The 22258-nt window shown below is 44.1% G+C and overlaps 1 protein-coding gene across 2 annotated transcripts in view; it reads right to left on the bottom strand.

The window, feature by feature from the left end:
* Nucleotides 1–22258, bottom strand: part of MLXIPL (MLX interacting protein like) — a 207209-nt gene that overhangs the window by 3772 nt on the left and 181179 nt on the right. For both annotated transcript variants that reach the window (XM_073667616.1, XM_073667615.1), the window contains 5 exons: nt 12495–12723; nt 9593–9669; nt 9393–9512; nt 5479–5606; nt 2915–3038 (listed from right to left, as the gene is read on the bottom strand). In XM_073667616.1, the coding sequence (XP_073523717.1) occupies nt 2915–3038; nt 5479–5606; nt 9393–9512; nt 9593–9669; nt 12495–12723 (678 nt within the window). The remainder of the gene's footprint in view (nt 1–2914; nt 3039–5478; nt 5607–9392; nt 9513–9592; nt 9670–12494; nt 12724–22258) is intronic.

Genomic DNA, 22258 nt, shown 5'->3' with positions numbered 1-22258 from the left:
GGCCCCCCCCCCGCAGGACCCCCCGCGGTCACATCACCGGAGATGTCCCTGCGCTCAGCATGGGCCCCCGGCCCCATGCTGAGCGCAGGGACATCTCCGATCATGTGACGGCTCCGGCACAATACTTACCCCTCCCCGTGCCTCCGCAGCATCTTCCACGTCCTCTCACTGTGACGTCTCAGGTCAGAGGGTGCAGTGATATGTTTACACCGCGCGCGATCTCTCCTGAGCCGACACAGTGCAGAGCGGGAAGACGCGGGCGATGCTGGAGTCCGGATCAGTATCAGGTGAGAAGTGAGGTGAGTATTTGATTTTTTTTTTAAATGTATGGGGGCATGGGGCATTATATGGTGGGGGGAGAGTGGGTGTGACATCCTGCATGGGGCATTATATGGGGGGGGGTGACATCCTGCATGGGGCATTATATGGGGGGGTGGTGTGACATCCTGCATGGGGCATTCTATGGGGGGGGAGTGGTGTGACATCCTGCATGGGGCATTATATAGGGGGGAATGACATCCTGCATGGGGCATTATATGGGGGGGTGACATCCTGCATGGGGCATTATATAGGGGCGGGAGAGGTGACATGCTGCATGGGGCATTATATGGGGGGGTGACATCCTGCATGGGGCATTATATAGGGGGAGAGGTGACATCCTGCATGGGGCATTATAAGGGAGGGGGTGTGACATCCTGCATGGGGCATTAAATGGGGGGGGTGACATACTGCATGGGGCATTATATGGGGGGGTGACATACTGCATGGGGCATTATAAGAGGGGAAGGGGGGAAGTGACGTCGTGCATGGGGCATTATAAGGGAGGGGGTGTGACATCCTGCATGGGGCATTAAATGGGGGGGTGACATACTGCATGGGGCATTATATGGGGGGGTGACATACTGCATGGGGCATTATAAGAGGGGAAGGGGGGAAGTGACGTCATGCATGGGGCATTATAAGGGAGGGTGTGTGACATCCTGCATGGGGCATTATAAGAGGGGGAGGGGGGAATTGACATCCTGCATGGGGCATCATATGGGGGAGGGGGGAATTTACATCCTGCATGGGGGCATTATATGGGGGTGGGGGGTGTGACATCCTGCATGGGGCATTATAAGGGAGGGGGGTGTGACATCCTGCATGGGGCATTATAAGGGAGGGGGTGTGACATCCTGCATGGGGCATTATAAGAGGGGGAGGGGGGAATTGACATCCTGCATGGGGCATTATAAGGAGGGTGGGTGTTTGACATACTGCATGGGGCATTATAAGGAGGGGGGGTGACCTCCTGCATGGGGCATTATAAGGGAGGGGGTGGTCTGACATACTGCATGGGGCATTGAAAAGGGGAGAAGTGACATCCTGCAAGGGGCATTATATGGGGGGGAGAGGTGACATCCTGCATGGGGCATTTTATGGGGGGTAGAGGTGACATCCTGCATAGGGCATTAAAAGGGGGGTGTCATCCTGCATGGGGCATTATAAGGGGGGAACAGCCTGCATGGAGCGTTACATGGGGGCCAATATTCTGTATGGAGCGTTATATGGGGGACAGTATTCTGTATGGAGCGTTATATGGGGGACAGTATTCTGTATGGAGCGTTATATGGGGGTCAGTATTCTGTATGGAGCGTTATATGGGGGCCAGTATTCTGTATGGAGCGTTATATGGGGGCCAGTATTCTGTATGGAGCGTTATATGGGGGCCAGTATTCTGTATGGAGCGTTATATGGGGGCCAGTATTCTGTATGGAGCGTTATATGGGGGTCAATATTCTGTATGGAGCGTTATATGGGGGTCAGTATTCTGTATGGAGCATTTTATGGGGGCCAGTATTCTGTATGCAGTGTTATAGGGGACCAGTATCCTGTATGGAGCGTTATATGGGGACCAGTATCCTGTAAGGAGCATTATATGGGGACCAGTATCCTGTATGGAGCATTATAAGGGGGTCAGTATCCTGTATGGAGCATTATATGGTGCCCATAATACTGTATGGAGGACTATACTGTCCGGTCTGCACTATGTGCTGTTAGGATTCGCCGGTTTCTAAGCTATTGTAGAATTTACACTAGATATCGCTCGTGTAATGGGGCATTATAAGGGGGGAACAGCCTGCATGGAGCGTTATATGGGGGCAAATATTCTGTATGGAGCGTTATATGGGGGACAGTATTCTGTATGGAGCGTTATATGGGGGACAGTATCCTGTATGGAGCGTTATATGGGGACCAGTATCCTGTATGGAGCATTATATGGGGACCAGTATCCTGTATGGAGCATTATATGGGGACCAGTATCCTGTATGGAGCATTATAAGGTGTCAGTATCCTGTATGGAGCATTATATGGTGCCCATAATACTGTATGGAGGACTATGTGGTGCCCATAATACTGTATGGAGGACTATACTGTCCGGTCTGCACTGTGCGCTGTGAGGATTCGCCGGTTTCTGAGCTATTGTAGAATTTACATTTAGATATCACTCATGTAATGTAGTAAGTGAAATCCTTGGCCTTGTACTATATATATATATTTCTCTGCGGTATCTGTGCATCATGAATCATGGTATGTGTTAAAGGGGCCCACTGAAACTCTGTCGCCCAGGGCCCACAAAAACCTGGAGCCGGCCCTGGGGGGAAGTATAACAAGTTTTATTTTTTTTAAATACAATTAATTAACTAGGAGAGGGGGGAATCAGAGATGCATGGGGGGGGATGAGAGATGCACGGGGGGGGGGGGCCTTCATGCCCCCTATGAAGGGCAGGGGGGGGGCCAAAAAAAATTCTTGCACAGGGGCCCACTACAGTCTGTGTCCGCCCCTGATTACGACCGTCAACAGTATAAAACTGTTTGTAGGATAAATAGTTTCATAATATTACTATTTACTATATAAAATTACTAAGGATACCAGCCAAAACTTCCAGTTCTGTAAGGTCCTACTCTGGACATAGTTCTGGAACATCTGACGCATGTGCTGGAAGCGTTGTTGTGTTACTGGCACCCCAGAGGCTGGAAGCTGCTGCTGACACACACTATAATAGGGAAATAAACACATTGTCTTATTTTTCAGCCCCAAAAGCCTAGTGATCGCACTAAATGGAACTTCACGTAACTTCAAGATTCAAGTAATCTTGTGTCCCACCAAAGATATCCCTGCAAAAGCTGCACTCTAATGAGTGGCCACTGTTAGGCTATCTTCACACATTGCATTTTTGCTGCATTTTTTGCCCACATGCAAATTCTGCTCTCTTGGCATTAAAGAAGCAGCTCCAAAACAGCAGGTTTTGCTGAGTATTTGCTGCTTTTTTGCTGCGTTTTTATTGTCTCTTGTGCATGCTCATAGGTTAGTGCCCCCCCAAAAAGATGATGCAACCGCCTTAAGATTTTGGCACCAAAAACTCAGCTAAACCTGACACCTGTGTTTTTTGCTGTGTTTTTGCGCTTACTCATTGCTTTCTATGGGTGAATTAACGCTGCAAAAACGCTGAAAGAAGTGACATTTTACAAAGACACAGCAGTTTGTCAAATCAGTTAGGAAAAAAAAACAATGTGTGTGCATGAGATTTCTGAAATCTCATAGCTTTTGCTGGTACTGTAAATAGCAGCTTAAAATTTGCATGAAAAAAACACACAGCAGAAACGCAACGTGTGAACATAGCCTTAGAGCATAAAAGCAATCAGTCAGATTTGCAAACTTCAGAAATTTTCTGCACCCAGATCAATCATCAGAGATGCCACTGTTTATAATGTCACTCATAGGACTGGTCCACAATTGCATCAGTTGCATATATTACTATACAATATAGTTAATAAATTCCCTATTGAGACAATTCAAAACATCAGACTATAATAAGACATATATCTCTATTTGGTGATGGCCACCCAGTAGTAACGTTTAATTAAATCCTGAGCTCTGGTGCCAGTCCTTTATCAGTCCCCGCTGTGATGCCACCATACTTCATGACGTCACTAGTGTTCAGCGAGTATGTTCGGTTAACCCTTTCGCCGAGTATACTCGGCCGAGCACCGAGTATTTATAGAATGCTCGGGCTTTAAGTTTTCGTCGCTCCGTGAACATGATTTGCAACTGTTTGCCTAGCCTAGCTTTTTCACAATAGCTTCTTTTGCACACTAATGACATCTGTATCCCAAATCACTGGACCTTTAGAGACCCCAAACTTCCCTTTTCACATATAAAAGCATAAACATGGCCCCTCAGTTTGTGGGAAAATCTGGTTGGCAACAAACAGTCTCAATTTTATATTCGCAACGGCATAGTAATTAACACAATCATTTTCTAAAATGTATTTCAAATCTACAAATGAGGATGTCTCTTCTGTTTATTAACAAAAAAGTTCAGAGGAATATGCTGAGCTTCACTTGATGAATGCCCCGATCCAGCGTTCAGATGTGTTGTATGAAATTTATACCTCTAATTTTATGACTTTGTTTTTTAAAATCAAATGTTATTCAAAAGTCTAAAAAACAAGCAAACATTTATTGAATTTACATCCTGCTGGATCCAACCAGGCTCCGCAGTTTCCTCTGGACTTTTTGTTAATGGGAGGTTCAGATATAATATCTCAGCCTTTCCACAAATAACTATGTTTGAAGTAAATCCTCCTATAAATACCATAATTGTAAAAATAAAAAATATATAGAAACTTTTCATTATAACCAGTTATTCCACCAATTCCCCATCTATAAGATCTCGGCTAATGGATGGAATAGGATTTTTCGGTCCAAGGTGCTGAACCAAAAACTGCATCTGTTTTTTCAGAGTTATACATTTCTTCAGAGCGGTTGCTGCAGTTGGTTTTCGGACCTACAACATAAGTTGACCCCCAATGTTGTGCCCCCTTGCTGCAAAGTGTGGTGGGCCGGTACCAGCTACACAATGTGGTGGGCCGGTACCAGCTGCACAATGTGGTGGGCCGGTACCAGCTGCACAATGTGGTGGGCCGGTACCAGCTGCACAATGTGGTGGGCCGGTACCAGCTGCACAATGTGGTGGGCCGGTACCAGCTGCACAATGTGGTGGGCCGGTACCAGCTGCACAATGTGGTGGGCCGGTACCAGCTGCACAATGTGGTGGGCCGGTACCAGCTGCACAATGTGGTGGGCCGGTACCAGCTGCCAATGTGGTGGGCCGGTACCAGCTACACAATGTGGTGGGCCGGTACCAGCTGCCAATGTGGTGGGCCGGTACCAGCTGCACAATGTGGTGGGCCGGTACCAGCTGCCAATGTGGTGGGCCGGTACCAGCTGCACAATGTGGTGGGCCGGTACCAGCTGCACAATATGGAGCACTAGTACAATCCTAAGCGCTGAGTTGGTAATAACCTGGGGTTACAAACCCATCTTGAAGTTACGTCACTAGGAGGCGCCATATATCTTTTTTTCCTTCCTCAGCTTACTTCTGGTTTATGTTAATACTTCACAATTCCTAATAAATGGATCTTTCTTGCTTACTTGATGGTGTCACTGAGCTCCTGTACCTGGCGGCGCAGACGCTGGGATTCCTCCTGTAGCTGGGCCCTCTCCTGCTGCAGCTTACAGATATATTCAGCCGTCTTCTGTAAGATGGTGGCCTTGCTGAACTAAGAAGATTAGTATTGTGTTACTACTTGGCATATACTAACTAAGGCATATAAGACCTTATTCACACATCGCAGTTTTGGCAGTATTTTGCATCACTGTTTGTAACTAGAGGCAATCTAATAAAAAGATTCCAATTTCTTCTCGTCTTTGCACTGACTCTTGATTATGGCTTCTAAATACTAATACAATCTGTAATGTGAGATTTATGTGAGCGTATAATCGGTCCGTGTGTTGTCCGTATACAAAGCTGATAGCATACGGACAGCACACTGACCAATCAAAACTCAATGTGGTAGTTCACGTGACTGATTTTACACTTGCACCGATGCTCTGCGTGTAAAAAATTGCAGCATGTGCTACTTTGATCTGTTATTTGGATCTGAGTCACTCATTATAAGTCAATGGGTGGTCAAAAAATGTCAGCCATATATTTTTCTGGATAAAAAACAGACGATTTTTGAATACGCTCATGTGAACGAGCCCTAATGCTTGTTCACACAAATCCATTACCACCAAAAGTTAAACAATTAAAAGCATTTCCACCTGGTTACAGGGATAGAGTACCTTTATAATTATTTATTCTTCTTCAAAAATTCTGTCACGTGTATTATAATCAACCTGGCTGCCATGTGTAAGTGCTACAACCACAGCCCAGCGTGTATAAGGTATATAAATGTTTCCCATATAGCCACTGTCACCCAATATTAGCCACTTATGAGACGGCTGAAAGGAGTTCATCTGTATATAAATTACGAGACGGGAGGGGCACTTTGGACAAACTCTTTTTAAAGTGAGTCTGTCACCCCAAAAATGTATTTTAAATGGGCTGTACAGTGTTGTTGGTGACTTAGCCCCTACAACAACCATACTAGCACTGTACTTGCTACTGGTACTGTGCCTGAGAAAATAACTGCTAATTCATATGCAAATGAGGAGGCTTTTGTGCACCCTTGGTGTGGCCAAGAGACTGGTGCACTGTTACACAATCTCATTAGCATACTGGGGCCTTCCTCCTGGGGCTGCGCTAGTGTGGGAGTCCACACGGGTCACTTATGGGAAAGGTGTAATATGCCTTATTGTTTACATGTCTCTTATAATGTCATGCACATGAGTGCATGGTTTGCATGCATATACACATATCACTGAACTATGCCAGATGGTGTGTGTATGGTGTGTAGATCATCAAGTTCCATATTGTATGCACTTGCATTTTTGTATGATTTTGGGATTTACGTCATGTGACTGATACACATTATATTAGAAAGTGCTCACATTATGTTTTATGAAATAACTATAGGGAGTCATTTTCTAATATAATACCTTCCCTATCCGCTACTGGCTTGTGGACCTACCACTCCAATACCTGTGTCCTTGATATTTTTTAAATTTGTATATTGCCCGTTTGATCTATATTTATTGAAATAAACTTTGGTTATTATTTATGGTTTTGGATTACTACTCTATGTCTCTTGTAGGAATAAGCTGCTTTTGAGTATTCAGGGGTATTTACCCGGCTCAGCCTATATATTTGGGTAGTAGGCTGGTCTAATGACCTGATACATATGATGAATGTGTTTTGGATGATATTGATTCATAATGGTGTTTTGGTTGCAGTGTTTGTCACGGTGTGTTTTTAGCATTTGTTATGATCCCAGGTGTTACTTCACAGTTTCTAGTACATTATATGATGCACTACATACAGCTTTTAACTTTTAGGTGTTTTTAGTATTTTTTCTAAATACAGTATGATCTAGTTAAGGCTTTTTTTTCTGATGTTTTCACAATCTGTTTCTCCATTAGAATTAAGAGCAAAGTTTGGTAATCACTTTTTTTTGACTTTCACAAATATTGATAATTAATCGTTTGTTGTCACTACTGTAATTTTTACAAAAATGACAACATAAAGTGGCACCATATTGGTTGTCACCTTTGAGTTACTTTATCAGAAAATTACAATATTGTTTTTGATTTAGTGACAAATACAGCTATATCTACAGTTATAAGTCTTGCAAAAAAATTTTAAAAAAATTCTCTAAAAGTAAAAACATAACCAAGCAACAGCTGCTGCGCTAACGTCTTATTTACTTAGATACAGTCATGACAGCCTTGAAATAGTTCCACAAAATGAAGTATTTTTCCCAGTAAATTATTGCAATTACACATTTTGTTATACACATTTTTATTTCCTTTGTGTGTATTGGAACAACACAAAAAAACGGAGAAAAAACGGCAAATTGGACATAATTTCACACAAAAATCCCAAAATAGGTCAGATAAAATTGTTGGCACCTTCCCAAAAATTGTGGGTAACTTTGTTTCAAGCACATGATGCTCGTTCGAACTCAACTGTGGTAAGTAACAGGTGTAGGGAATATGAAAATCACACCTGAAACCAGATAAAAAGGAGAGAGGTTGATTCACTCTTTGCATTGCGTGTCTGTGCGTGTGTCACACTAAGCATGGAGAACAAAAAGAGAAGAGAACTGTCTGAGGACTTGAGAACCAAATTTGTTGAAATATCAGCAATCTGAAGGTTACAAGTCCATCTCCAGAGATCTTGATGTTCTTTTGTCCACGGTGCACAACATAATTCAAAAGTTTACAACCCATGGCAGTGTTGCTAATCTCCCTGGACGTGGATGGCAGAGTAAAATTGTTGAAAGGTTGCAACGCAGGATAGTCCGTATGGTGGATAAGTAGCCCCAATAAAGTTCCAAAGAAATTCAAGCTGTCCTGCAGGCTGAGGGTGCATCAGTGTCAGCACGACCTATCCATCTATATTTGAATGAAATGAAATGCAATGGCAGGAGACCCAGGAGGACCCCACTGATGACACAGACACATAAACAAGCTAGACAGCAGTTTGCCGAAATGTACATGAGTAAGCCAAAATCCTTCTGGGAAAGCATCTTGTGGACAGATGAGAAAAAGATAGAGCTTTTTGGTAAAGCACATCATTCTACTGTTTACCAAAAATGGAATGAGGCCTACAAAGAAAAGAACACAATACCTACAGTCAAATATGATGGAGGTTCAAAGATGTTTTGGGGTTGCTTTGCTGCCTCTGGCACTGGGTGGCTTGACTGTGTGCAAGGCATCATGAAATCTGAAGATTACCAAAGGATTTTGTGTCGCAATGTAGTGCCCAGTGTCAGAAAGCTGGGTTTGTGTCCTAGGTCATGGGTCTTCAAGCAGGACAATGAACCCAAACATACTTCATATGACCAGCAATGAGTCCGGATCTAAATTCAATTGAACACCTGTGGAGAGATCTTAAAATTGCTGTTGGGAGAAGGCACTCTTTACATATGAGAGACCTGGAGCAGTTTGCAAAAGAACCGTGGTCCAAAATTCCAGTTGAGAGGTGTAAGAAGCTTGTTGATGGTTATAGGAAACAATTGCAATTTTTTATTCCAAAGGGTGTGCAATCAAACATTAAGTTAAGAGTGCCAACAATTTTGTCCAGCCCATTTTGGGGTTTTTGTGTGAAATTATGTCCAATTTGCCTTTTTTCCCTTTGTTTTTTATGTTGTTCCATTACACACAAAGGAAATAAACATGTGTATAACAAAACATGTGCAATAATTTTCTGGAACAAATTCAAGGGTGCCAACACTTTCGGTCATGACTGTATGAGTCATTTTACTTTATGGATGGATTTGATAGGGTGCAGGTTCTTACAGATTTTATAGAAGCTGACAAACATTGGATGCGGATAAGTAGTGATGACATTTATGTGCACAACAAAGACCTGCACAATGTGCACTGAAAGACTCGTGTGATACCTTGTTGTTGTGCTGTACATGCAGATTTGTCACCAGGTTCTGCAGAGTGTCAAAGCCCAGTTTAATGTTACAACGACGTTTCTGCTCAGCTGAGATATGTGTTATACGTCGGCTCTCCACCTAAGACACACGGTAATAACATAGGCTAATATTTTATGAATAAAGCATAAGTAAATATTATACATATCGTATATACTTGCCTTCTTAGTCTCAGGCCTGTGCCAAGAGTTTGCAGTCTGTGCACAAGGTACAGTCAGCGAATCCTTGCGGTCATCCCCTAAAATGCCGAATGGTTAAAGGAGGGTGAAAAGTTAAACAAAATGTAATCAGATGAAAACTATTATGTAAGTATGGTCACTTTTACACAATTTTTTCTGTATTTTCTATTAATATTTATAAACTATTTTTATGTATGATGGCTCTTCTATGGATACGATAAAGATGGAAGTCAGGAAGCTAATGTGAACTGAGCTGTAAAGTGAATATCTGCTCTTGAACACAATTTTTATTTTGTGGATGATCTGAGGGGTTTTTTTATATGGAGCTCTATGTCTCTTGCATAGTCATATATTTAAAGGGATCCTGACAGCTACCATAGCCCCCTAAAATACCACCTTTTCCTGCATTCTAATTAGCCCCTTTATGTGGTTTAGCAATTTCTGAATTAATATAACATTAACTTGGAAGCTGGTCTGGCGTTAGTCAAATTAGTGGTTGACTACTTGGGGGAAGGGCACTGATTAATCTGGACTAATCATCCCTCTAATCATGCGACATGATTTGCATGAGTGGCATAACTGCTGGCTCTTTGCAAATATCGCGCATGTGCATGATGTTCTCCCTCTCTGGGAATGTACAATGAAGATGGATGTACGTCCCTGGCTTCTTCGGTGCACGCAGGAGCTCCAAATTTACAGGCCAAAAAGGTCAATATAAATATAGTTATCATTAGTGGTTTGTGTGATTCATTGGTGGCATATGGGGCTATAAGACGGGCCTTACCTTTATGCTCTGCAGCTGTTAGAGTCCAGCATGCGCAATGTGCTCATGAAGCCAGGACATGCCCCTGACTTCAATCATTATGCATTCCCAGGGATGGAGAACATTGTGCGCATGAGCGATATTGGCAAAGAGCTGGAAGTGATGTGACTCTTGAAAATCATGCCACTCATATGCCTGTGATCGCTGGGACCAGCACTGATTAGTAGATCGGGGCACTTTTATCCCTGTTAGTCTGGAGCAGCCTTGCACGTGCTTGACCTCTCCTCTATTTATTCTCTATGGGGCAACCAGAAAAAGCTAGGTGCAGAGCTCAGTAGCCCCGTAGGGAATTAATGGAGCAGTGGTCGGGCATGCACATTGCCACTACATTCTGACTAAGATAAAAGTTCCCCTTTCTACTGATCGGTGCTGGTCGGATCCCCATCATCCTATAAGTTATCACCAATGCTGTGGATCGGAGAATCCCTTTAAATAGTAAGTTCTCAGCTCACTGCAGGGGCTTTAGAGCACTGTATGAGTAAAATGGAAACTCTTAATGCTATCATGATATTGTAACAAATTTATCAGAACAGAACTTTGGGCCTAAAACAACGTGGTGATAGAAGGTGGAGATTCAGTATACTATGGAATACTATAGGGTTATAGAAAGGACTACAACAAGTATAATACACAATTACACTGCTCTCTCCTGATTCTCCTCCTACCTATCTGACCGCTCTTTCAGTGTATCGTTCTCTGGCTCCACTTCTTTCCCCCTTCCTCTTACTATTGGGGTTCCTCAAGGTTCAGTCCTTGGCCCTCTTCTCTTCTCTCTCTACACGGCCCCAATTGGACAGACCATCAGCAAATTTGACCTTCAGTACCATCTTTATGCTGATGACACACAACTCTACACTTCATCCCCTGACCTTACTCCCGCTGTACTACAGAACACCAGTGACTGACCACAGTTTCCAACATCATGTCCGCTCTCTATCTGAAACTCAAACTTTCCAAAACTGAATTTCTTCTGCTTCCACCGTCTACTTACCTCCCAAAATCTGACATCTCCCTCTCTGTGTGTGGCACCATAATAATGCTGAGCCAGCAGGTTCACTGTCTGGGTGTTATTTTGACACCAATCTTTCCTTCACCTCCCACACACAATCTCTTGCCCACTCTTGTCACTTGCACCTGAAGAACATCTCTAGAATTCGCCCCTTTCTCACCATGGAAACATCAAAAGCCCTCACTGTTGCCCTCATCCACTCCCGCCTTGACTACTGTAACTCTCTATTAATTAGCCTCACCCTCACTCGACTTTCCCCCCTCCAGTCCATTCTTAATGCAGCAGCCAGGGTCATCTATCTGGCTAATTGTTACTTGGACGCTTCTGCTCTGTGCCAGTCATTGCACTGGCTGCCCTTACATTGTAGGATCCAATTTAAATTGCTTGTTCTAACCCACAAAGCTCTCCACAGTGCGGCACCCCCCTACATCTCCTCCCTCATTTCTGTTTATCGGCCTACCGATTCCCTACGCTCCTCAAGCGATTTTCGACTAACATCCACACTAATCCGTACCTCCCACTCCCGGCTCCAAGACTTCTCCCGAGCTGCACCTATTCTTTGGAATGCTCTTCCCCAGACGAACCACAACTTACAGTTTTAGGAACTCCCTAAAAACACATTTGTTTAGGGTGGCTTATCACGTTCCCTAATCTAAGTCCTTTTATATATTTATAGCCCATTCACTATTTCTCCAAAACAAAATTCTCCACCAAACTCCACGGCATCCAAAAGCACTACAAATATTGGCCAGTGATGAGCTCATGCAGCCTTTATCTATCCCCCATACCCTCAAGATGGCTGGACCATCATTGTAAATAAGCCCATGTACTTTGTGTCACCCCCACCTCATTGTAGATTGTAAGCTCTTACGAGCAGGGTCGTCATTATTTTTGCTTTAATTATTGTATTTTCCTTAACTATGTTACTTATAACTGTTGTATATGAACCTCTGAATTGTAAAGTGCTGCGGAACATGTTGGCGCTATATAAATAAAGATTATTTTTATTATTATTACGAGAAAGACTGTAAAGACTATGACAATGTACTTACCACAGGTGGTTGTTGGTGACAGTCTTTCAGATTTAGGAAGTAGTGAAGAACATGTCAAGTTTGTGGTTCCAGAATCTGTTTTGTTGCTTAAGGAACACAAAACAGGACTAAGATATATTGCTGGAGGGGAAGCAAAACTCAGAGCGCCTCTTGTGGAAGATGAAGGTAAAGGTGAAACGACAGGCACAGCAATGCCAGGAAAAGACATTTCATCAGACCTGCCACCCGTCTGGGAGGGAATACAAACATTATAAGCCTTTTACCATCATTCCTATGTGATCAGCGAGATTTCTACTGGAAGTTATAACCCTGATTCTACTATCCACCTATTTAACTGAAAAAATATTTTCTGAAACAAATAATCTATACATGCACTTTTTTATTGGTCCTATATCTTCAATAAATGGTGCAATAAATTATTCCCTGTTTTAGGACAGGAGCAAGATAACTTATACAGTTTACAGTGCACTGTACTCACTAATGTTTTTATTCACCCATCAGCCCTATAATAAAGAATCTTTTTTTTTTAATAATCTTTTGTTATTATTATTATTATTATTATTATTATTTTCATAAACAACCAGGGCTGTGGAGACAGTAAGCCGAAGATCTGACTTAGAGTCCTACACATGGTTGTCATCATGACTTTTTATTTTTTCTGGACAGTTTATCATAAAATCACGTACAGACAATATTTTTTACAGACACATTGGAAAACCATAATAAATCATTAGGATTATCAGTGATCCATGTCTACAGCCCATAATATGATATGAAGACATTAGCTGCAGTCATTGTAAACTGTAATATGATGAGAATTACAGCCAAAATAATCTGTACAAGTTTCATCAATTTCAAAAAAATCACAGATGCCTTAATTTTTTTTTTATGGACAGGGCAAAAAAGTGCTGTATTTTTACGGACTGTCCTGAAATTTCTGGGCGGTTGGCAACTCTGCTCCTACATAAATGACCAATAATTAGTAAAAATAAATCTACTGTAGTAAAATGATAACATCACTGTATCCCTGTGAGTTTTTTTTTTTTTTTTTATAAATAGGGGCATTAGATTGCTAGAACCTATATATTTATATTGTTAACACTTCTAAACTTGTCTGAATTCCTATGAAAGTGATTACATTAATTCATCAATAGTTATAATGGATAATATTTTTTTAAAAACTGGAGTTGGTACTTTTCTACCAACTCTGTCTCCATCCAAAACCTACTCTAACTCCAGAACTCCAAATCCCTGTACTCAACTGATATTTTCATAAACAAATAGCCCCATATCTATTAGATCACGTTCACACTATCAGTATTTGGTCAGTATTTTACCTCAGTATTTGTAAACCAAAACCAGGAGTGGAGCAATCAGAGGAAAAGTATAACAGAAACACGTCACCACTTCTGTATTTATCACCCACTCCTGGTTTTGGCTTACAAATACTAATGTAAAATACTGAACGTGGCCTTAGGCTTCATACAAGAAATTTACCACGCACATTTCATCCCTCTTTGCTTTTGTAGTTACTGAATAAAGCAGTTAGGGACCTAATAAAGTAGTAAAGGCGTTAAAGCAGATCTGTCACCAGCACCAGTCTTCACAATACAAACTTTATACATTATTAAATAGATCTCTTAGACCGGCTGAAACTGGTGTACTTACTATGAAAATTTCTAAATGTCTGTATAGTCCTGATATTAAAATGAGAATTTTCTTAGTCCATAAGGAGCTCATTTTAATATCAGGCTGGATATTGTTCAAAAAGGATTTTTTTTTTTTTTTTTTTTTTTTAAACCAATTATTTTTATTTAGGTTTCAAAAATTTACAGCAAACAGTTATCAATATACATATAACAATTCACATAACGTGTAGTAATACAGTCAAAACCCTCTCCCCCCTCCCGCCAATACTCCTTATGCCGGGCATACCTGGGAACATTGACAATCATATTACCGCCATCCATGCGGACCATATTTTCCCAAAAGTTCTCTCTCCATGCCTCCGCCTGTAAATGCTTTCCTCTAAATGCATCACCGTACGTGTCTGAGCAATAAATTCCCTCCTAGTGGGGGGTTCCGAATCTGTCCATTTTCGTGCTATTAGTTTGCGTGCCACATATAGCAATCGCGCTATCGCCACTTTGTAATGTTCTGAGACAGGTATTCCATCCACCTACCCCAAAACACACAGCACCGGGTTTCTGTCAATTGTACATGTATAAGCCCTCTCAATTTTGTTAACAACGACCAACCAATAAGCCACTAGCCGTGGGCATGACCATAGCATGTGTAGCAGTCCGGCCTGGTCCGTGCCACATCTAGGGCAACTGGAATCTCCCCTCAAGCCCGCCTTGTACAGGCGCAGCGGTGTTTTGTATGTCCTATGTATTATGTATAATTGGGAGATCCGTGCCTGCTCGCTTAGAGAGATCTTCGGGACATATTCTAGAATTGCCTCCCATTGTTCTGTTGTGAGGGTACCCACCTCCCTTTCCCATTTACTCTTTGCAATGAAGTGATTTCCCCCCAGATAGGAGTGCAGTAGGTCATGATATAGGCTCGATATGACTCCCCTCGTCCCTCCCTTCATACATACAGAGTCTAGTACAATGTCACCCTGAACCGTCATGGCTCCCAATCCACACTGTGCCCTCCAAGCATGTCGAAGCCTATAGTATTGAAATCCCCATACCAAAGGCAAATCAAATTCTTCTCTCAATTTCTCAAAGGTCTTCAGGTCCGTTCCACTCTGCAGCTGGCACACATATCTCACTCCTTGCGCCTTCCAATTGCCCATTTGACACAGCTTATTAAGTTCCGGCAGATGTTCATTGCCCAACACCGGTGAGTACTTAGTCAGCCCGTCCACCCCCCTGATCTTTTTAATAGTGTCCCATACCTTCTGAGTCAAGCCTAAGGTAGGATATATTGCTCCCAATTTCTTAAAGGTACCATCCTCTAACGCCTGGACCAGTGGGCGTCTCCCCGACACATGTACCAGCACCCGGCAAGCTGCCCCTCCACAATCGGGTTCTCTCCATCCCCTGACATGCTGGCCCTGTACTGCCAAGAAATAGACCCAGGGATTGGGTGCGGCCAATCCTCCCTCCTCCTTCCCATTTTGCAGCGTTCCCAATTTAATCCTTGCCTGCCTCTTGCCCCATATCAAGGATCTGAAGATAGAATCAATACCCTGAAACCGTTTTTTTGGTAGCCATATCGGTGAGTTGTGCAAAACGTACATTAGTTGTGGCATAAGGACCATCTTAATCAGGTTAGTTCTACCCGTCACCGTCAAAGCCAATTGGCACCATGCGCCTATTTTCTTTTTAAATTTCTCTAGCAGAGGAACTAAATTCAGATCCGTGAATCGTGTCAATGGAAGCGCCACCCATATCCCAAGGTATTTAAATTGTGAAACCAGCTGGAGCTGCTTCCCCCTCTCATCTATCTCCTCCGCTTTTATTGGTCTATCTACAGCCATGACATAAGACTTGTGCCAGTTTATCTCCAGTCCCGAAATGCTCCCAAAGTGTTTAACTACATCCATCGTGCACCCCAATGCCTCTCCTGCATTTTCCAGAAATAACAGGATGTCATCGGCATACAGTGATATTTTTTCTTCGAGCCTCCCAAATTTAAATCCGACCACTCCTCTCTCAGCTCTTATTTTGGCCGCCAGGGGCTCCACTGCCACCGCAAACAATAGCGGGGACAGCGGGCACCCCTGCCTTGTGCCCCTATGTAAGTCAAACATCCCGGACCGTTCACCATTCACCTTAACTACCGCCCTTGGGGATGAGTACAATAACTTCACCCAGGCCATGAATGCGGGGCCAAATCCCATTATTTCCATGATTTTCCATAAATATTTCCATTCCACGCTATCAAATGCTTTTCTAGCGTCCAATGACATCACTATTCTCCCGCCACCATTATCAGCAGGCAGCTGCATATTAAGAAATAATCTTCTCAAGTTAACAGCCGTGGAGCGGTTGGGCATAAAGCCCGACTGGTCCTCGTGAATAACAGTATGCGCAACCCCGGTGAGCCGGGTGGCCAGGATCTTAGCGAGTATTTTGACATCCGTTGTCAACAACGATATGGGCCTATACGACTCCGCATCCATGGGGTCTTTCCCCTCCTTTGGCAGAACCACTATCACCGCTTCCTCCATTGATCTCGGTAACGCCCCCTTCACCAAAGCCTCATCAAACACAGATTTCAATTTTGGAGCTAGCAGTTCCACCAGCTCCCTGTACACCTCCCCAGGTAGACCATCAGCACCCGGTGATTTGTTATTGGGCATAGACAGAATTGCACATTCCACCTCCTCCACACTCACAGGTTCATCCAACCTCATCCTATCTTCCTCAGACAATTTAGACAGTGAGATGCCTTCCAAAAATTCCTCTACGGCCCCCTCCGTGTCCCGTACTCTTGAATTGTACAGTGCCATGTAATATTCCTTGAAGACCTCCAATATGTCCTTTGTGTCTGTCAGAGTCGTCCCCGTTTGGTCTCTCAACCTGTACACCCTGGAAGACTCCCTCTGTGCCGCAGATATCACCGCCAACAAGTGACCCACTCTCTCTCCTTCCTCAAAGAATTGGGCTTGCTGAAATGCCCTTTTCCTCTCAGCTTGCATCATGTGCAGTTTATTAACTGCCTCCTGTGCCAATTTTAGTCTATTGTGAGCTACACTCGTTGGCGCCAAAATCATGTCTGCCTCTGCCCTTGTCAAGTCATCCTTTATTTGTTGATCTGCCAATTTAGTTTTGGTCTTACACCGTGAGATCTCACTTATAAAGAGTCCCCTCGTAAATGCCTTCATAGCCTCCCACACCACTGTGGCCTCAGCACTCCCTTCATTCACTTGGAAGAAGTGCTCTAGTTCTTTGGTTATGCCACCCATATCCACCACTTTAAGCCACGTCGGGTGAAGACGCCAACCTCCCCTCTGACCCTGAGCTGATCCCACTAGAAGCGTGACAACCATAGGACTATGATCCGATAGAGTCCTCTGTAGGTATTCCACCTCCCCAACCATCCCATCCATAGCAGTATCCCCAAAAGCCAGGTCTATCCTTGACAGTGTTCCGTGTGTAGCCGAATGACACGAGAAGGTCCTCTTACCCTCATTTCGTACTCTCCACAGATCCACCAGCCCCAGCTCCCCCACGTAGGTGCCAAATGCAGTCATTCCGTCCCGTCCAGCTTCCATACCTGCCGGACGTACTTTATCCCAGTAATCATTCATGGTGTTGTTAACATCTCCCATAATCAACATCGGAGCCTCCCCCCATCTGGCCGTTAAGTCCATTACTGCTTGAAGTTCCTTTTTAGAATAAGGTGGAGGGATATATAAAGCCACTAAAATCATTTTGTGTCCATACAATCTGCACGCAATCCATACATACTGCCCTTCACTGTCTACTTGCACTGCCAGCTCTTCATAATGTGCGTTTTTGTGTATTAGGACTGACACCCCCCTGGAGTACGAGGAATAAGTGGAATGATATGTCTTTAACATCCACCCTCTCGATAGCCAGTGCCTAGTATCTCTAGTGAGATGGGTCTCCTGTAAGCACGCAATCATATGATCACAAGATCTGATGTGATTCAGAACTGCTGCCCTCTTAATCCGGTCAGATATACCACGTACATTCCAACTTAAAATCCGAACCGTACGGTTACTCATTGTGCATTAGAAAAAACAATCCACCATCATCAAGTAACATCTTTCCATTTTGTTCCCAAGCATACCAGGTCAAACAGCATAAGCAACCCCATTTTCCCGCAAATCCAACCCATCCAACTCCCCCCCACCGTTCTCTTGTCACTCTCTTCCCAACGTGAGAGTGGGAGCTCAAAGAACCTGAGCAACATCGTAGTATACCGCATATCAACATGCGCCGTGTCCTCCTCCAGCATTGGCAGTCTCTCCACCACATAATCAATAGTATGCATAGTCCCGAACCATTAATCAAACAAATTAACTATAAAACTATAAAACGTAGATCCCAGCGGGGGTTTCTCCCCCTCCTCTGCGGTTTCGCAGAGCAATGCAGAGCCACAACCCTGTCCAGTGGTCAGGATAGCAGGGTCGTGCATTCACCGTGCCGAGTCCTCAGCTTCTCTCAATTTGCTCCGGTTCCGCTCCAACCACGAGGCGGCCTCTACCGGTGACGGGAAAAAATTGACCTTTCCAAAGGCTTCCACTCTTAATTTGGCAGGATAAATTGTAGAGTATTTCACATTCAAAGAGCGGAGCTGTTTCTTCACTTCACCATACCGTAGCCGCAGCTTTTGCACCTCAGCCGAGTAATCCGGGTATATTTCAATGCGTTTGCCCTCCAGGGTAAGATCTGTCAATTTTCTGGCCTTACGTAAGATAGTGTCCCGGTCTCTGCAGTTCAGGATTCTGGCTAACATCGTACGAGGGCCCTCTCCAGGCACTGGGGGTCTCATGGGCACTCGATGGGCACGCTCCACAGCAAACACCCTCGACAGGATATTAGACCCAAACTTTCCCAGCAGCCAGGTTTCAACAAAGGTCGTGGGGTCAGCACCCTCAGCTCTTTCAGGGATGCCCACAATACGCAAATTGTTCCTGCGTGACCGGTTTTCCAGGTCATCATTTTTGTTAGCCACTACCGTGATCCTCTGAGTGTGCTGTTGCTGCGTCTTTTGCACTGAGGTTAAATGATCTTCTGTTACACCAACTCTGCCCTCCACCTCAGTCAATCTGGCTGTAACTTTCTGCATAGAAGCCTCAATGCCTCCCATGTCGGCTTTCAGACCATTCACCTGCTTTGTCAGAGCAGTTAAAGCAGTCTTGCAGTATAAGACAGCCTGGAATACATCTCGCAGAGTCGGCTCTGCCTCATCTGAACTTTCAGCTGCCAGCACAGTGTCACCATCCCCCTCCTCCTGCTGTTCATTATGTAGCACAGGCACAGGCATCTCCTCACCATCTTCCTCCTCATCTCCATGCTTCTCACTGCCTTCACTTCCTTCTTCATCTGCCTTCATGCCCCTCGCATACCTGTGCAGCCGTGCTGAAGCCTCCAGCCTCCGTGCATAGGCTGTGTTCCTCCTTCCCGCCTCTTCCTCTGTCTCGGTGCCATCTTGGGCTGAGGCACTGCTGCAGGCCCCGACATCCTTCTGCCTTTTGCGGCCCATGTTGGACTCTCTGAGTCTGGCAGAAGCTCGCCTCTGACTCCCGGGACCCTCAGACAGCAGTTCCTGATAAGGGATTTGGCTGGTTCGGGCTCTGTGCAGGATAATTGAAGCTAATGGTGGTGGAGAGGCACTGCCACCCGACCTCTCACATCAAGAGCTAGGCCACGCCCCCGGATTGGGGTTTTTTAGATGCCATCGTGCCAGGTTTTTCAAAACGCTCTGTTGTTTTTCCTAAAGCTTCTTTTTTGGCATCCTTTATGCTGTCTTTTGCAATGTTTTCTTTTACTTTATGTATATAATAGTGAGAGGTTTCAAGCAGAAGCTGCCTGAAGAATGGTCAGTTCACGTCTTTTAAAAATTTTGGGCTTTCAAAGCCTGGAGCAGTTAAAAGAAACTCAAAAAAGACTGAACATATGGACAGAAAGTTGTTTTGCAGTGTATATGTTCATTCTTTTTAGCTTTTTTTAAGGACTTTTTCAAGTGGGTTCCAGAGTGGACTGGCAAAAAAAAGATGTTGTGTGCACTTACTCTTATACCGCTATTCTGACATGGTTTATCAAATTAAGTACACCCTACTTATGAGGTCTAAAAAATCATTAAACTGTAAGTAGAACTATGTGGGGGCCATTATACTGTATGGAGCAGTATGGGGGGCCATCATACTGTATGGAGGACTATGTGGTCCATTATACTGTATGGAGGACTATGTGGGGCCCATTATTCTGTATGGAGGACTATGTGGGGCCATCATACTGTATGGAGGAATATGTGGGGCCATTATTCTGTTTGGAGGACTATGTGGGGCCATCATACTGTATGAAGGACTATGTGGGGCCATTATTCTGTATGGAGGACTATGTGGAGCCCATTATTCTGTATGGAGGACTATGTGGGGCCATTATACTGTATGGAGGACTATGTGGGGCCATTATACTGTATGGAGGACTATGTGGGGCCCATTATTCTGTATGGAGCACTATGTGGGGCCATTATACTGTATGCAGGACTATGTGGGGCCCATTATTCTGTATGGAGCAGTATGCAGGGCCATTATACTGTATGGAGGACTATATGGGGCCATTATTCTGTATGGAGGACTATGTGGGGCCCATTATACTGTATGGAGAACTATGTGGGGCCATTATTCTGTATGGAGAACTATGTGAGGCCTTTATACTATATGGAGGCCTATGTGGGGCCATTATTCTATATGGAGGACTATGTGGGGCCCATTATTCCGTATGGAGGACTATGTGGGGCCCATTATTCTGTATGGAGGACTATGTGGGGCCATTATTCTGTATGGAGGACTATGTGGGACCATTATACTGTATGGAGGACTATGTAGGGCCATTATAATGTATGGATCAGTTTGTGGGGCCATTATACTGTATGGAGGACTATGTGGGGCCATTATACTGTATGGAGGACTATGTGGGGCCATTATAATGTATGGAGCACTATGTGGGGCCTATTATACTGTATGGAGGACTATGTGGGGCCCATTATTCTGTATAGAGCACTATGTGGGGCCATTATACTGTATGGAGCACTATGTAGGGCCATTATACTGTATGGAGGACTATGTGGGGCCATTATTCTGTATGGAGCACTATGTGGGGCCATTATACTGTATGGAGGACTATGTGGGGCCATTATTCTGTATGGAGCACTATGTGGGGCCATTATACTGTATGGAGGACTATGTGGGGCCATTAAAATGTATGGAGCACTATGTGGGGCCCATTATACTGTATGGAGGAGTATGTGGGGCCCATTATTCTGTATGGAGCACTATGTGGGGCCATTATACTGTATGGAGCACTATGTAGGGCCATTATACTGTATGGAGGACTATGTGGGGCACATTATACTGTATGAAGCACTAAGTGGGGCCCATTATACTGTATGGAGGACTATGTGGGGCCATTATCCTGTATGGAGGACTATGTGGGGCCATTATTCTGTATGGAGCACTATGTGGGGCCATTATACTGTATGGAGCACTATGTGGGGCCCATTATACTGTATGGAGTACTATGTGGGGCCATTATTCTGTATGGAGCAGTATGTGGGCCATTATACTGTATGGAGGACTATGTGGGGCCATTATTCTGTATGGAGGACTATGTGGGGCCCATTATACTGTATGGAGAACTATGTGGGGCCATTATTCTGTATGGAGGACTATGTGGGGCCATTATTCTGTATGGAGCAGTATATGGGGCCATTATACTGTATGGAGGACTATGTGGGGCCATTATTCTGTATGGAGGACTATGTGGGGCCCATTATTCTGTATGGAGGAATATGTGGGGCCATTATACTATATGGAGGACTATGTAGGGCCATTATACTGTAAGGAGCACTATTTGAGGCCATTATACTGTATGGAGCACTATGTGGGGCCCATTATACTGTATGGAGGACTATGTGGGGCCATTATCCTGTATGGAGGACTATGTAGGGCCATTATACTGTATGGAGCACTATGTGGGGAACATTATACTGCATGGAGGACTATGTGGGGCCATTATTCTGTATGGAGCACTATGTGGGGCCATTATTCTGTA

Source organism: Phyllobates terribilis, unplaced genomic scaffold, assembly GCF_046119375.1.
Source record: "Phyllobates terribilis strain yellow unplaced genomic scaffold, ASM4611937v1 Scaffold_2__4_contigs__length_985480577, whole genome shotgun sequence".
Classification (NCBI taxonomy): Eukaryota; Metazoa; Chordata; class Amphibia; order Anura; family Dendrobatidae; genus Phyllobates; species Phyllobates terribilis.
This window is presented reverse-complemented; position numbering and strand designations above follow the sequence as displayed.